The sequence below is a fragment of the Saimiri boliviensis genome, chromosome 2 (genome assembly GCF_048565385.1).
Source record: "Saimiri boliviensis isolate mSaiBol1 chromosome 2, mSaiBol1.pri, whole genome shotgun sequence".
Lineage (NCBI taxonomy): Eukaryota > Metazoa > Chordata > Mammalia > Primates > Cebidae > Saimiri > Saimiri boliviensis.
The window spans coordinates 70207282-70224620 of NC_133450.1; the positions used below are offsets into that span (position 1 = coordinate 70207282).

General features: G+C 52.6%; 1 protein-coding gene across 11 annotated transcripts in view; it reads right to left on the minus strand.

Moving 5' to 3' along the window:
- Window positions 1–17339, minus strand: part of SYNE3 (spectrin repeat containing nuclear envelope family member 3) — a 103155-nt gene that overhangs the window by 59340 nt on the left and 26476 nt on the right. For 9 of the 11 annotated variants that reach the window (XM_074393562.1, XM_039469453.2, XM_074393561.1 and 6 more), the window contains one exon: window positions 1215–1372. In XM_074393562.1, the coding sequence (XP_074249663.1) occupies window positions 1215–1372 (158 nt within the window). Of the gene's footprint in view, window positions 1–1214; window positions 13701–17339 lie in introns of those variants that run through there. The other 2 variants (XM_074393565.1, XM_074393563.1) reach the window with 2 other exon arrangements.

Consider the following 17339-nt stretch of genomic DNA (forward strand, 5'->3'; position numbering starts at 1 on the left):
CCAGCCCTGGCACAGGGATTGCAGAACACGGGGGTGTTCCACTCTTGGGTGAACTGTCAGGGAGCTTTCTGAACAGAAGGTGAGGGAAGCACAGAAGACAGCTTGAACGTGGGTGAGAGGGCTCTCCAGTCACAGGACACCATTCGAGGAGACACCATTTCCCCAACTGTAAAATGTAGACAATGGCTCCTGCCTCCAGATGTTGTGGTGACACTGAAATCAAATGCTGACTCGAAAAAGGCGATGCGGATTCTTAATTTCCAGTGTCCACTTCCAGAAAGGGCATGAGGTATGTGCAATACCATGAGCAGAATCCAGAAGACAAAGGAAACACAAGGGAGCCAGCTGTGGGGTCATCACTGCTTCCTGCCTGGCTGGGCGATGGGTTTGCTGCAGGAGGAGGCAGGCCCTCCCCTCAGGGCAACCAGTGTTGGGTAATAAATTAGAATTATGGAATATCTAAATGGAGGTGACCCCAGAGGTGTGTAAGTCAACCGCTCCATGTGTAGATGGAGAAACCGAAGCCCAGAGTGGAACAGGGACTTTACCAAGGTCACACAGCAATCTAGCATCAGCAGAGACTATAACTCGGGCTTCCGACTCTTAGCTCAGCATTATTCCCTCTTGTCCCCAGGCCTCGGGCAGCCCACCCTCTGACAGGGCACCACGATGCCAGGCCAGGCACTGGGCACCGGCACTTGGTGCTACATGGACTTGTGCCAGGGGGTGGGTAAAGCCAGACTCTGGTTCTGGAGAAGCTCAGGAAGTCACTCCTTGCTGGACAGAGTCCCTTCCCCACCCCTCTGGAAAAAGACCGTGGCCAACCCAGATCTGGCAGGGACCCCAGCTGGGCGGAAGCAGAGAAGGGGTGGGAAGCCAGGCCTGGGCCAGCAAGGGCTGGGGACCCACCTGACTGCACAGGTGCCCCCTTCAGGGACAGGAGGGTGAGAGGACAGGCTCTCTTTCCTGTCATCAGAGTGTGTTCCGAGGACCAGCAATAACAGCATTACTGGGAACTTGTCAAAAGCAAAGTCTCAGGTCTCACCTCCATAGACCCCATCAGAGTCCGCACTTAAACAAAATCTCCAGGAGATCCCTGTGCACATCAGAGTTTGAGAAGCACCTGCCTGGTCCACCCTTGCCATTTAACAGCCAGGAAACCTGAGTTCTGAAGGGGTGGGATGGGGGCCATCGGAGGCCACGCCTCTGCATACCTCTGTCTCCCGAAGCCTGGCTTCCAGGGCTGCGCGGGGCCCCTGCGTGTTGTCATTGACCTGCAGCTGATCCTGCACAGCCTTCATCCATGCCTGGGCATCCTCCACGCTCCTGTCAAAGTCCTCCTGGGGCTGCTGAGTCATGGCACCTGCAGGGGCTGAAGAAAGGGCCATAGATCAGGCCAACAGGCAGGGGTGCAGGGGCTGTGGAGAGTCCCCGGCAGGACACCTGGGACAGTCCCACTCCCACCACCAACACCCTCCTGGTGCCCCCAGTTGGACAATGCGGCCAGAGGTGAGCGTGTCTGTCAGACTGCAATTAGGCAGGGAAGGAAAACAGGTCTGCTCTCTGTGAGAGCCAGCCCAGGGCTCTAGCCTGGAAAACAGCTTTCTCTTCGGCCTCCCCACTTCCCCGCTTCCTCTTCTCCCAGCTTGGGGCTCAGAGGCATCTCTCGTCTGTCTATTTGGATTGCACACTCTCCAAAAGAGCATCTCCAAACCTGCAGTCTGAGATGTCAGGACCCAGAACGATGTTGATTTGAATGGATGGCAGAGGGAGCACAGCTTCCGGCATGGGCCAAGCTGACACAAACCGTGAGCTCTCTCTGAGATGAACCTCTCAGGCTGGGGATGGCCGTGTTAGGTGCATGCAGTCACCACTGCTTCACTGGCCTGAGATCATGGGTGGGTGCTGCTAAAGTTTCCCACAGAGCTGCCCACCCCCTGACCTCCATGCAGCCCTCCTGGCAACCACTGACAATGAACTTAACCCTTGAGATGCAACCTGCTTCCAGCCAACCCTAGGTGACACCTGCCTGCTGGCACATGGCACCTGCCAGAGAACCCCTTTGCCGAACTGTGCACTTGACTTCCCCTGGACTATGCTGCAAAGTCTTGGATTTTCTCCCGTGACTTTCTTAAAACCTCATCGATCCCAGGCATTCCAGTTTCAGCTGTCTGCGTACAGCAATTGTGTAACCCCTTTGAAAGTCATTAGAGTCTGCATTTTATTTAAAGAGATTGTGTCTGGTTTATCCTCCAATCTCCCACAATGCCTTGTGCAGAGTAAGCCCAATGTTGTCTGTTGAATGAGCCCAGAATGGATATAAGGTTTCACGCATTGAAAAGCTCAACACAGCATTATTTAAAACAGCAAAACAAAACCAGAAACAACCTACGTGCCCAATTATAGGGGATTACTTAAGTGAGTTAAGGTACACTTGCACTTTAGAATATTATGCAGCCAGCAAAAGGAGGCTTAAAATGAATTTGTGACGGGGAATTTTTAGGATATAATGGCAATACCAAAAAATGAGACAAAATTATATATTAAGTAGTCACAACTCTACAACTAGTAAAGCAAAATGAAACATTAACAAAAACTACACTCATAGAAAAAGGCTGGGGCTGGGCATGGTGGCTCATGCCTATAATTCCAAAACTTTGGGAGGCTGAGGCAGGAGGATCCCTCGAGCCCAGATGTTCCAGAAAAAGGCTGGGAAGTCTTGCCATTAAAGGGTCTATGTTATCAAGCCAGCACTGTGTGCAGTGGCCTTAGCTTCTCCCAGGCCTGGCTTTTAAGCACATCCCATAGCACCCCCAGGCCTCTCTCTCTCCCTGGCATGTGGGGAAGAGGCTCACTGACCTTGAAGGCCACTTGGTTGAGGATGATTGTCTGTGATGGGTAGGATCGCCCTTGGAAGGTTTTTTCCCTTGTTTTTTCTTAGGCACTTAGAATTTACATCGCATTACAATTTTTATTACATCACAGTAAAAATCATCATGATTAAAAATAAAAATCGTCTTCAGTCATGAGTTGGTGAGGCCATCTGCTTGCTACGCTTTGGCTTTGCCTCATGTGTAATTGAAGGAATTACTATCAGCTCAACGAGCAGCTACTGGGAGCCTGGGCACTCTCCCCAGGCCCTGCCCAGGGCCAGAGGAAGCTTGAAGGGAGAACCCACCAGAGAGAAGGAGGAAGTGGAAGGGGCCATCAGACACCTGCTGGGCCAAAGGAGGCAGACCGGCCAGGGGCAGGCGCGTGGCCAAGAGGCTATGCTCTGGAAACCCGTCCTGTGATTCTCCCAATGAGTTGTTTATCTTTCAGAGCTGTTTTGATCTTTTTCTAACAACTTAATATGTTCCCTGTAGCCACTCCCTGCCTTTGAATGCTTCGCTTGAAAAGCACATCAGATGTGCAAGCGTTTAAATTGATCTGTTGTGGCTCCAATTTCTCGGCTAGTGTGTGACTTGACTGATTTCCAAAAACTCGGCTTTTGTTGTTATTAAGCAAGGAATGGGAGGGGCAGAGACGGGTCTCAGATGACAGGACGGTGGGGAATCGCAGCTCTGATCACCAAGAGGCAGCGAGGCTTTAGAGCACCCTTCTTCTTGGCAATGCCCATGGCCTGTGAGGCTCAGTGGTTGGTGTCAGGAGGGTACAGCAGATGCAACCCGGGGACCCAGTAGGGTGGAGCAGGCAGGGTGCTTCGGATCAACCAAACTGTGGGCTGGGCGAGGCTGCAGGTCAAGTTCAGGAAACCTGAGCCTCCTCTTGGCCAATTCTATTTTGCCTCAGTTCAAGGAAACATAGGACTTAAGCACATGCAAAGAGCCAGGCCTGATGCTGCGACCACAGCATCACATAATCAGACAGCAGATGCTATCTTACTCTAAAGAAGCTCTCAGAGGATGAGGAAGCTGCGTGATGAACACACGTGTGGCTGCAGGTGGATGAGCTGCAAGCCGGGCCACTTTTCCGTGAGCCGCACCTCAGAGTAAGGGCTTTAAATGCCAAGAATCGAATGCAAAGAATTACAAAGGAAGTGAATCATGTGAAAACCTAGTTACCAAATACTAAAAATCAAATTTCATGAGATATGAACCCTCACTTGCCTCTCTTTTAACACATTAAATCACAAGATTTAACAGCAGGCCTAATAGCTACTGTAATTTTGAAATAGTGCTGAGCATAAATGACATTTCAAGATATCTGCAATGACTGTGAATGCGACCCAAAATTACATGTGACAAAGCTCCAGGCACTGTGAATACGAGAGAGGGCTTCGCTTTGGCTTTGCTTCACGCATAATTGAAGGAAATACTCTCAGTCAGAGGTGCGCAGCCGTGAGGACGTAGCTAGCTTCCTATCCAGGTTCATAGGCTCCCGAATTCTAGTTGGAGGCCCCTGTCGGTCCATGGACCCCAGGGAGGAGTTCTGCTCCAGGCCTTCTAACTGCCAATCAAAAGGAGAGCCTGTTCCCTCAACAAAGTTTAAACATCTGGGGCCGGCACCGTGGCTCATGCCTATAATTCCAGCACTTTGGGAGGGTGAGGTGAGAGGATCACTTGAGCCCAGGAGTTTGAGACCAGACTGGGTCTCAAATATAGTGAGACATCCTCTCTACAAATAATTTTTTAAAAATTAATTAGCTGCACATGATGTCGCACGCCTGTGGTCCCAGCTACTTGGGAGGCTGAGGTGGGAGGATCACTTGAACCTAGGAGGCTGAAGCTGCAGTGAGCTTGCACTCCATCTGGGTGATGGAGTGAGACTCTGTCTCAAAAAAAAAAAAAAAAGTTTCCAATATTAAAAAGCAAACAAGTGACATCCATAACTGATTTAACGAGACATTCTTCCCAGGCACCCGTCACTGGAATCTCACCAGGGAACCTCATGGGCTGGTCCCTTTGTGGAAGCCAGGGGTGAAGGTGGAGGCCTTGGGGACAGAGAGGTGACTGGGTGGGTGAGGACTGCCAGACCCTCCCTCAGAGAGAGGGCAGCAACATGTCCTCTGGTGAATGAAAGCACCTGGTCCTCTTCCCATCCCTCCCAGCGGCAGTCAGGGGGATTTCCTTTTTTTTCTTTTCTTTTTTTGAGATGGATTCCTACTCTGTTGCCCAGGCTGATGTACAGTGGCACCATGTCGGCTCACTGCAACCTCTGTCTCCTGTGTTCAAGCAATTCTCTTGCCTCAGCCTCCTGAGTAGCTGGGATTACAGGTGCCCACCACCACACCCTGCTAATTTTTATATTTTTAGTAGAGACAGTATTTCACCACATTGGCCGGCCTGGTCTCGAACTCCTGATCTCAGGTGATCCATCCTCCTCAGCCTCCCAAAGTGCTGGGATTACAGGTGTGAGCCACCGTGCCCGGCCAGGACTTTCTAAAACACAATCCAGCAGGTCACAGCCCCACTTAACAGATCTGTCACAGCACAGTCTTCCAACTGGCCCCGAGGCCACCCTGTGTCCAGTCTGTGTCTTCCTGCATCCCTCCTCATAAACTACCAGTGACAGATGTGCCATTCTCAGCCGGTAGCCTCCCCTCTGCCAGAGTCAAGCCCATTGTCTCTCCGAGGAGCATGTCCCCTGCCCAGCAAATCGCTGTCTAGTAAGGAACCCCAGGGCCCCGGGCCAGCCCCACGCTCTCCTGTGCAAGCCAATCTCCCCGCCTGCCTGCTCAGGGTCGTAGCTCAGACCGCTGCACCCCAGGCCTCTCAAGTCAAGCTGACATCCCTTCATGAATGTTGACTGAAGGGACAAATGAGCAGATGAAGTCCCCTGCAGTGTTGGGTCGGGAGACAGGTAGGGGCTACCTAAACGCCCAGGTATGGCTGAGGTGGGGAAGATGAGAGAAAGCCCTGAACCTGGAATCTGGACGTTGGCCCTGGGCATGTACCTTTGCCTCTCTGGGCCTCAGCTTTCCCAACTGCACACTGAGTGTTGAACAGGGAGTCTCTGAGGGACCTCTGAGGTTGTGGGTTGAGAGGGTCGATGCTACCATGACCCCTGCAAGCCAGGCCAAGCCTGGCCTGGGGACCAGCCAGACTGCTCTGGGCCCTGGCTCCCTTTGTCTGCCTGCAGGACCGTCCTCAGCCATCCTAGAGCAGCGCTTCCTGCATCACCACTCCTCCTAAGGCAGGCCGAGGTAAGCCAGCTTCCCATGGCCATTGTACAGCCACTAGTCACTCCCTGAACCCCTTCCAAGGAAGAACGGTCTGGGGACACTGTGCATTGGGAGGGGTATAGGGGCACACTCTTCCTGGAAAGGGTCAGGTAGAAGGTAGCTGTCTCAGGCCACATACAGTGCCTGTCGCATAGTCTTTCTTGTTCTTACAACCCTTTAAAAATGTCAGAACCATTCTTAGCTCACTGGCTAGATAAAAACAGACACAAGGGCATTGGCCTATAGGCTGTTGTGGGCCAACCCCTATCTCCGGTGGTTGATCCTAGTGGTTAAGACCCTATGACTCACTAGCCGTGTGGCATCTGGCTGGTCACTTAACCTCTCTGGGTGTCCATCTTCTCATCTGGAAAATGGGGATAACAGCTAGATTTAATTAATAAAAAACCCAGCCAAGTACAGTGGCTCACTACCTGTAATCCCAGCACTTTGGGAGGCTGACACCGGAGAATCCCTTGAGGCCAGGACCAGCCTGAGCAGCACAGTGAGACCTCATCTCTACCAAAAAACAAAAAAATTAGCCAGGTGGGAGGATCACTTGAATTCTGGAAGGTCCAGGCTGCATTGAGCTATGATGGTACCACGGTACCACAGCCTGGGTGACAGAGAGAGATCCTGTCTCTAAAATAAAATAAAATAAAATAAAATAAAATACAATAAAAACATACCTGCCCAGAGCCTGGCGTACACACTATGCTTGGAAATAGTTCCTTTTACCAAACGCACGGGTGTTGGCTGGAGGGTTTTCCTTCCTTGGGAACCTGCACCCAGACAGCAACCGTGTCACCAGCTTGGGGTTGGGGGAGCGCAGGAACTGGGTTACCGGCTGGTAGGCTAATGGATCTGTGCACTAAGTGGCTGCTGAGCGCAGAGCTGAGGATGTGGAGACAAACCCAGTACGACCCTGGCCTTGAGAGGCTCCAAGTCCAGCGCAGTGGGGTGGAGGGCGGGGATAAGGCAGCTACAGCAAGGCAAACATGAGCCTTAAGACAGAACAGGGCCAGGGAACCTCAAAGGAGTGGTTGTCACCTGGCTCGAGGAAGATGGCTGGGAGGCACTGCTTGCTGAGGGCACTGGAGGGGGCAAGGGTTAGGCACTGGAGGGGGGAGGGTAGGAGCCAGCTCCAGGCCAGGGTGGGTGGAGGAGGGAAGCGCCCTGTACTCGGAGGGCTGAGGCTGGGGTCACTGCAGAGAGGCAGATGCACATGGCCAAGGACAAGAAGGAAAGGTTGCAGGAGTGAGCACAGCCAGCGTGCTTCTCTGCGAGGGGAGAACTTTCATCTCCGGACTGGTTAAATGGAGAAAGTATTTAAAAAATTAAGAAACCATGCATTTTCCAAACAACATTGCAAAAGAAACGTGCTTAGGGGTAAAAAAAAAAAAAAAAAAAAAAAAAAAAAAAAAAAAAAAAAAAGTAGTTTCTGTTTTCAAGCCCTGCCTGGGGACATCCCTGGGGTGTGGCTGCAGGAGGCGGGGAAGTGGGGCTCTGGGCATGTCTCTGAGCTGTCCCCACTGAGTCAGTGAGAGGGCTGGCCGCGAGGGTACTGACCCTTTCTGGTTCCGGCTGGCGCTGGTGTAGGGAGGAGACAGAAAGGAAACAGTCTTGGGTTTGGGTTTCAGCGTCCATGTGGTTATCACAAATGACAGCGGAAGAGAAGTGATTTTTTTTTCCTTCATGACGGAAACCCCCGAGCTGGGACAGGTGATGAGGCAGGCTTGAGACCGAGCCCATGCTCAGAACACAGAACCTGCCTCAAAAGCCATGGGCCTGGAAGACCAGCCAGTCCGCCAGAGGTGGACAAGGCCTGCAGGCACAGCGGGAGACAGCCTCCCCAGGAACGGGCTGCAAGGATGCACTTTGGCCGAGGACAGGAAGCTTCCAGAATCTGAGCTCCAGGCCTGGGCCACCTTCTCAAAATGGGACATCTTAATTTGAGTCCTAGAGAAAGCTCAGAGCACTCTGAAGAAGCTGAAAAGTCATAAAGAAGTATGTGGTTGACTCAGGGATACCGGAAAACGTGACGCGGACTGGAAAAAAAAAAAAGCCACACGCAAGACAAGGTGCTAACACTCATGAACTAATGACATGCACATGCCACATGAGGCTCTTGTCCAAAAGCCACCCCGTTTAAGCCTCCTGGCCTCCTGGTCTGAGAGAAGCCCCCGCCCATCTGAGGAGCAGCAGAGGAGAAGCAGCCGAGCTTCCTCTCAGCTGGGCACCGTGGCCCATTAGCTGGGGGCCGGGGCAGTCTCCTCCCCCACAAGCCCAGGCACAGCAGCAGCATCTACCTCTTAGAATGCTGCAGGCCCCGACTGAGGCGGGTGTGGGGAGCTCCCGGTCAGTAATAGGTGCTCAGGGCCCAGGAGCGGCTGTCACCTTCCACAACCCCAGATAAGAATGCACAGACTACAGTCACTGGCCCAGGGCGTGGAGATACTCGCAAGGGCACTGAGATCTGAACCTTGTTCTACTGGATTCTGAAGCCCTAGATTCTTCTCAGTGGACCATACTGCCTCCAAAATAAAGTTGAACTTCACCTACCATGGGGCACAACAGAACTTCCCCTGGGAGGAAAGCAACGCTGTGTGACTCAAGGTCCAATCAGCAGAGTAAAGCCCCTCCAAGTCCAGCTACGAAGCAGGAGGGTATAATGCGGAGGAGGAGCTGAGAAGCTGTAAAGAGACAAAAGGCAGCCGAGATCAGGCCCTAGGCTGGAGAGATAAGGTGGGGAGACGACGTCATATAGTACCAGACCCGTGCTGGGGGCCACTGAGCAGCAGGAACTAGAGCCCCGAAGGAAATACAGCTGCTGCAGATGTCACCCAGGGCAGAGAGGCTGTCAGAGAAACCCCCAGCCGACTACTTACCCTTGGTCCCGCCAGAAGCCAGTATAGGGGAGCCCCGACAATGCAGCCTGCAGGAGGTGAGCCCTCCTGTGACCCAGGGCAGAGCAGAGGACAGGGAGAAATAGATGTGTGGGCCCCCAGGCCAGGCTGCACCTGTGGTCCCTCAGGTAAGGTGAATGTCCATCTGGACACCAGCTCCCTTTGCCCTGATTCCAGGCCTGAAAGCAACTGGCCAAGCTGCAATTTGGTCTCTGGGGGACCAGCCTGGCAGGAAGGGCAGGATACTGACACTGAAGAAAACGCCTGGCACGGTTCACCTGCCAGCTCAGCACGTGCCAACTGGGGCTGACAGCCCTGTGCCCTGGGGGTCGCTGGGCACAGACCTCTCTCCCTCCCTTCTCCTTCTCCAGTTCTTCAAAGCTCTGGGTGCTGGGTGGGGCCCCTCCTTGGCTTTGCAATGCCACTGGTGAGGGGCTGATGCCGCATAAGGATCAGGTTCTGACCCCTGGCTCAATCCCTTCGACATTCTAACAGCAGTTTTTAAAATTCTCTGGGGCCAGGCGCAGTGGCTCACACCTGTAATCCCAACACTTTGGAATGCCAAGGCGGGCAGATCACCTGAGGTCAGGAGTTTGAGACCAACCTGGCCACCATGATGAAACCATGTTGTCTACTAAAAATACAAAAATTAGCCGGACGTGATGTCATGCGCCTGTAATCCCAGCTACTACTTGAGAGGCTGAGGAAGGAGAATCACTTGAGCCAGGAGGTGGAGGGTGCAGTGAGATGAGATTGGGCCATTGTACTTTAGCCTGGGGGACAGCGAGACTCCGTCTCAAAATAAATAAACAAATAAGTAAATAAATTAAAATTATCTGGGAATTTTAAAACAGTGTAATTCTTCTTGTCATTCAGTGATCCAGAGGCTCCAAGAACCCTGCTTGGGACTTAACACAATCCCACAATCATGTTTTAGGAGTGCTCCCAAGCAAAGAAAGGGACAATGTCAGTTTCAGGGAGTGACTGTCATGTGGTGGGCATTATTTGTCCCATTTTACAAAGAGGGAAACTGAGACTCGGAGAAGCGAACAGCCTGCTAAAAAGTGGTGGGTCCAGGCTAAAAAGTGGTGGGCCCAGGTCCATCAATAACAGTAAAAGCCAACATTTCCCCTGTGTTCTGCATGTGCCTGACTGTACGAGGAAAGGTTTATAGCTCTAACTCACTTATCCTACATAGATCCACAAGACATTCATATTATCCCTACTTTACAGCTGAGAAAACAGGTTTATGATACTAACAATGCCGCGCAAATTCACTGGGATGCTAAGTAGCACAGGCAAGACTTGAACCAACGATGACCTGAGCCTAAAGTTTTGCCCTGGTGCCACACAGCTTCCACGGCCCTCCCTGTCCTGCCCAGAACCCCACTGGGAGCTGCCGAGTTCCAGGAAGGTAACTCCAGGGCAGGAATCTATCTCGAGCTGTAGCTCAAGAATCTAGAGTTTAGGACAACCACGGAGCACCCCCAGCTGCCAGGCAGCCTCAGTCACACCGTGCCCACTCACTCCAGCCCTGTACCAACCCAGCTGCCCACTGACAGTCTGCCCTGGAACCCAGAAGGCACTGGGATTCAGACCCGAGTCAACCCCAGCTCCCATGCCAGGCCCCATTAGCAGTTATAGCCTAGTGCCCATGCTCTGTCAAGCTGGCCGGGGCCACCACCACAAGCTGACCCAGAGTCCTGGCACAGGCGTGTTCACTTGCCGTGACTCACTCCGCTGGCCTGTGACTCATTCCTGCCCTGCCACACACATTCCCACCCTTATCCTCTCTCCCTCTGCTCTCTTACGCTTGGATGGAATTTCAGGAACTGAGCTACAGCTGGTTTTAATCCCAAAGCTTTTTTCCAGTGGATTCTGGGAATGTCGTTTTGTTTATTTACCGCAGAGGAGGTTTTTCACCAAGAGGACAGGCCTTGGCAATCCTCTCCTCTGTGGCACTGGCAGAGGGTGATTCTCAGAAGAAAGCATGGGAATGAAAGGATAGGAAGTCAATGATGGAGCCCGAGCGTTTTCTCATTGAATCTTACAGCAACCCTGCAAGGCAGCTAATCCAACGTGAGGAGCAATTACCGGTCTTCATTCCGTCTTAGAGGTGCGCAGACAGAGGAGTGGCAGGTTAAGGGACTGTACCAAAGCCACGCATGCTGCAGAGCCACACCGCCCTCTCTCTACCGGCTACACAAGAAGGGGTTGTGAACAACACCGCCTTAGAAGGGCTTGTGACATCCACTCTACAATTACATCTACAAAGGGCACTGGCCAGGGACTGTTTTGGAGGCAAGAGGTCCCAAACCATCTTAAGTCAGCCCCACCATTACAGACCAGTAGTGCCTGGTAGGGAAAGCCAGCTGCTCTCTGATGCACCTCCTTCCACAGATACTCTGACCATAAAACACATTTCCAGTCTCAATGAATGAAACCCAAGTTCCCTGGGCACAGTCTGGAGGATGCCAGGATTTCTACCTGGCAAGTGCTGGCCTTGGCAACACACAAATACAGGTGTTTGAGAGGGGAGGGAGGGCACCGGGGCAACTAAGAGGGAAATGGAACGGAGCGGAGGGGGCAAAGTGTGCAAGGTACAAAGAGGTCCCCAGCCGTGGTAGGAATGAAGGCCAGGCTGCTGCAGAAGTAAGTTCCTAGGGCAGGGCAGGTGGCTCCAAGGGGTGGGGCCTCAGCTCTAGGGACCAGATGTGATTGGCTCAAGCTCCAATCAGAGGCTCCGAAGGGGAGGGCTCCTGGGAGGTTCGAGGTGGGCCCTGAGGGGAGGCCTGGCCACAGAGGGACAGGGTCTGCTGGCAGTGTGGGTGGAGCCGGTTAGAGGGCAGGCAGGCAGGGCACTGGCCGTCTGCCGCAGGTCGGAGAGCGCTGGGCAGGGTACCAGGGCACAGCCCTAGCCTGGCTGGAACACGACAGCCACGGGCCACTGGTGTGATGTGGACAGGCCAGTCAACGCAGCCGGGTTGGCACTGGCGTTTCACACTGTGCGTGTGACTTATGCCTGGGTTGTGAAATCAACTCAGGGGTCTTGATCACAAGTGCTTTGTAAGGAAAGAAAATAGAACAGAATGAAAAATATCTCAGTGCCTCTCATGGACGAAGGATAAATACTGTTTTGTGAGACTTGCTTGTTTGAGAGATACATTACGTACGTATAAATGTGGAATGTATTTCACTGAGAGTTGTGAATTAAAACCAAAATCCTTTGAGGAGCGGTGGATTCACTCAGTGGCTCTCACACTGGAGCCTGCCTCAGAGTCGCCTGGCTGCTTTTTAAACCACAGATGGCTGGACCCCACCCCCAATTTATAAAAGTGGGGGCTGAGAACTTGCATTTCTAATGAGGATTTGGGTAACATTGACACTTCTGCTCCAGGACCCCGCTTTGAGAACCATGGGCTGGAGGATGTCTCAGGCGCCTGTAGACAAAAACGGATGATTCTAACTGTGGGCATGAGTGTGTATTTGGCAAATTCATCCACACAGTGGGGGCGGGGGGTGCGGTTGGGGCTGGGTGCTATTAGGCTTGAGTCAATGTGGGCCAAGATTAGAAATCAGAAAGCAAGGAAAGCCCAAAGAACCCCTGCCTTTCATGCCTCCACTGCATCTGTCACTTCTGTTTCTGAAGAGCGGAGCAGGCTTCTTCCTCTCGGAGAAGCACAGAGTGAGGCGGGGGTACTGCCTCCCTCCCCAAATTCCAATGGGCTTCACTTCACACAGCTTCCCCGGACCCACCCCTGTGGTGGCTTCTGTTTAATCAACAGACCTGAGACATTCACCTGAGGGTGAGAACACACACATTCCTCAGACGCCCTGAAGGTAAACTGAGGCAGTTGGCTGCTCCCTGACCAAGGATGGGGTGCCCTAAACTACAGGTACCAGGAGCTCTGCAACCCCACCTTCCAATGGCCACCCCTGCCCCACAGCCCCTAGACCTCCCAGGATTGCTGAAATGCCCAGTGGTTTTCCCCTCTGCCCTCACCAGGCTGTCTCCTCTCCCTCTCCCCTTATATCACTCCCTCTAGGATACCCAGTATCCCCACAGACTCAGCTCAGATGGTTCCTCTTCCAGGAAGCCTTCCCTGAATGACTGGCACCGCCACGACCGCTTCTGCGCAGATGTCAGCCTCAGCCTGGATCCCGCTGGACTATAAACACCCATCCCCTCCTCTCTCCTTTCCCCCACTTCACCTCCCCTGTCGAGCTCAGCGCCCACCTCACCCCTGAGGACCAGCAGAGTCTGATTTGGGACAAGGATCAGGAGGGACGGAGCTGCAGACAGCAGCCTGCACTTAAGGGGTACATCGCACCGCCACCACCCCTCATCAGCTCAACCGCACAATGCCAGGCAAAAGGGAGGATGGATTCCTCCCTTCTGGAAGCCCCTAGGAAGCAGCCCTTCGCCGACCCCATGCCTTGCAGTGGAAACACACTTCACAGTGCCCATAGATGAAATCTGCAGGGCCCCGGCCCCTGAGGAGAGCTCCCATCTGCTCTTGGGCCAGGCTAATCCCAGGTACTCAGCCAGCCCCCAGGCCCCCATCACCCCCAAGAAGATCTGGGCCAGTGAGGCAGAGCCAGCCAGGATGTCTGATCCCTGGTCCCTGCACCTGCCTGCATCTTCCCCAGTGACCCACCCAGCGCCCGACAGCCCGGTGCTGACTCATGTCCCCCAGGCCGTCCCCCACCCCCTCTCCCAAGGTCTTCTTGGCCCTGGGAGTTGAGGTGCCAGGCCTCCCCCTCTCCCGCAATGCCTCATACCTTCTTCTCAGGCAGGAGTCTTCCCTTACAGAGGGACCCTTCCTGAACCCCATAGACCTACCTGGCCGGCTGGCCCCAACTGCCTGGACATCTCCCTGCTCCTGGGCCATCTGTACGGCAGCCTGAGAGAGCAGCAAACAAGGAATGACCACACACACTTCTGCACGGTCCTCCTCGGCCCTAAACCCCAGCGGCTCATGGACTGATCCTTTAAAGCAAAATCGTGTCTGCTCAAGAACGTATAATCGGACTGTACTCTTATCAACTCAGACTTGAGAAATGACAGCTTTCTACTAGAAGAGCATGTGTTTCCATTGAAAAGGACTGTGCCAAAATGGAGGGTTTAAACTTTTTTGTTTTTATTGCACGCACATTTTAAAACTTCATGTGAAACTCGTGGTGTCCAGAGAAATCCCTCTGACACCCAAAGGTGAGAGCCCCCAGCCTGAAGGATAAAGTCAGTGTCCCTTGGACCCTCAAGGATGGTGCCTCCTGCCAGCCCTATGGTCCTAACTAGCCAGGGCACTCCCTGCCCTGCACACTGGCTACACCACACTGTGCCTGTTTCTAGAACGTGAGAGTCCAGGTGCCACAGTCTGCTAGTTGTGCCTGGAGAGTCCTTGCTCTGCTCTGCCCCATCCACCCCTCCACACCTGCTCCTGGCTGACTCTTCTCTGTCTCTTTTCCAGCTCACACCCACTGCAGGAGCAGGGGAGAAATCCTTTCAGCCTCTACTCCCTCTGTAGAAGTGACTACTCCTTTATTTGGGCCCCCACAAAGCCTTGTGCCTGCTGCCACTTATGACATGTTTACTAAGCATTTGACACGATTTTCTTATATTGTCTTTCTTCTATTTCTTATACCTTGGATGTAGGTCCTGTTATTGCTCCTATTTCTCAATGAGAAGACAGAGGCTCTGGGTAGCCTGGCAGGGTGAGGGATAGAGTTAGACCGGGAGCCGGCCTTTCCACCACGATGCTTTGTGTCACTGTTCATGCTGCTGGCACGAACCATAGGAGCTGCCTGAAGAGGGGCGTGGCAGGAAGAGGGGCGTGGCAGGAAGAGGGGCATGGCAGGTTCATCTTCCTGACTGATCAGCTGGAGATTGGCGCTGCCATTATTTTAAACCACCTTATTGGGGGTGTAATTGATAAACAAGACAATGCACATATTTCGACTGCACAATTTGATAAGTTTTAGCACATACACCTATAAAGCCAACACCCATCTATAAAATGAACACACCTGCCTCCCCGGAAAGCTCCCTGGCTGGCTTTGTAATTCCCACCTCCCAGCCACACCCTGTCCCAGCAACCACTGATCTGCTGACTGTCCCTGTAGATTCATTTGCATTTTCTAGAGTTTTGTACATAATTGGAATGGAATGACACAGAAAATGCAGGCGACCCTTGAACAGATTTGAACTGTGTGGGTCCCTCACACACAGATTATCATCTGTCCCTGCCACCCTTGACACAGCAAGACCAACCCCTCCTCTTCCTCCTCCTCCTCAGCCTACTCAACATGGGGATGATAAGGATGAAGACCTTTATGACGACCCACTTCTGCTGCATAAACAGGAAATATATTTTCTCTTTCTTGTGATTTCCTTAGTAACATTTTCTTTTCTCTAGCTTACTTTATTGTGAGAATATAATACATACAACGTACAAGGTACGTGTTAATCAACGTTATGTTACCAGCAAGGCTGGTAGCTATTAGCAGTTACATTTTGGGGGATTCAAAAGTTAGACTTAAATTTTCAACTGTGCAAGAGGCTGGCACCCCTAACCCCTGCGTTGCACAAGGGTCAGCTCTACTCTTTCTAGAGGGAGGGGTCTGATTTTTGCACTCAGGATTGTTACGTTGAGACTCATCCCTGTTGTTGCCTGTATCGGTGTTCCATTCCTTTTCGTTGCTGAGTACTATTCCATAGCATTCCTGTGCCACAGATTGTGGATTCATTCACCCACTGATGGACAGTTTCCAACAAGGCTGTGATGAATACTTGTGTGTGCACATATGTTTTCATTTCTTTTGCGTAAATACCTAGGAGTGGCATAGCTGGATCACATGGTAGGTGCATGTTTACACTTTTAAGAAACTGCTCAGGCCGCGTACAGTGGCTCATGCCTGTAATTCCAGCATTCTGGGAGGCCAAGGTGAGTAGATCACTTGAGCCCAGGAGTTTGAGAGCAGCCTGGGCAACATATGGAGATCCTGTTTCGAAGAGGGGAGAACAGAGAAGGGAAAGAGAGGGGAGAGGAGGGGAGGGGAGGGGAGGGGAGGGAAGAAGAGGGGAAAAGAGGGGAGAGGAGGGGAGAGGAAGGGAGGGGAGGGAAGGGAAGGGGAGAGAAGGGAAGAGAAGGGGAGAGGAGGGAAGGGAGGGGAGGGGAGAGGAGGAGAGGGAAGAGGAGGGAGGGGAGGGGCGGGAGGGAAGGGGAGGGGAGGGGAGGGAAGAGGAGAGGAGACTGCAAAACTGTTTTCCAAAGTGGCTCAGCATTTTATGTGCCCAGTAGCCATGTGTGAGTTCCAATTCCTGCACAGCCTTGCCAACACTGTAGTCAGTCTTTTTCATCTTAGCCCTTCTAGTATGTGTGTCATGATGCCTCACTGTGGTTTGCCTTCCTTTTGTGGTGTAGGACGCCCTCACTGAGCTCCCAGACTGTGCTGAGCACTTCCCAGCCATCTCCTCCTTGAAAGCTCCTTTGTGTGCTGAGCACTGGGTCTGCTGGCTGAAGGCTAAAAGAGTGAGCAGCTGAGTGGCTGAGTGACAAAGACATGTGGCCAACAGGGACCTGCTCCAATTCTCAGGGTGCTGCCAGCCAACTCCCTGAATGCAGGCAACCCTCTGAGGACAGAACCAGGCACCGTGAACCAACAGCCAATGCCGGTAAAAGCAGAAGACAAATGGAGTCACCCACAGGTGCATGGGCCTCTCTCCCACCTCCTGCAGGCCCCAGATAGATTCCTGTGCAGGGCCTGGATTTCTGAACAACTCATGCAGCTGGCAGGGGGTCTCCTCGAATAAGGATTGAAAATCAGTAACTTCTGAGTTCAGGGACCTGATTCCAGTCCAGCTCCTCTGAACGCTGAGCCTGTTGTCCTCATGTGAACATAAACCACTTCTGGGCACAGCCCTTGCCTATTTTGATCACAACACGTGGCATGGAACAGTCACTGACACACAGTAAGTGCTCACACACATTTGTGAATGGAATTACAACTGGAAAATACAAGCCACAATACCTACCTCTGTTGGTGCTTAGCAGGTACGCAGAAATGTTCTTTTATTTTATTATTTTTAGAGACAGGGTCTTGGTATGTTGCCCAGGCTGGTCTCAAACAACTTTCTGGGCCCAAGACTTCTGCCTCAGCCTCCCAAGTAGCTGGGACTGCAGTCATGAGCCACCATGCCTGGTTTATTTTTTTACGAAAAGAAAGAAGTGTGGAGCCAGGATGGACATCTCTCTGCCCTCACTAGTCCTTGA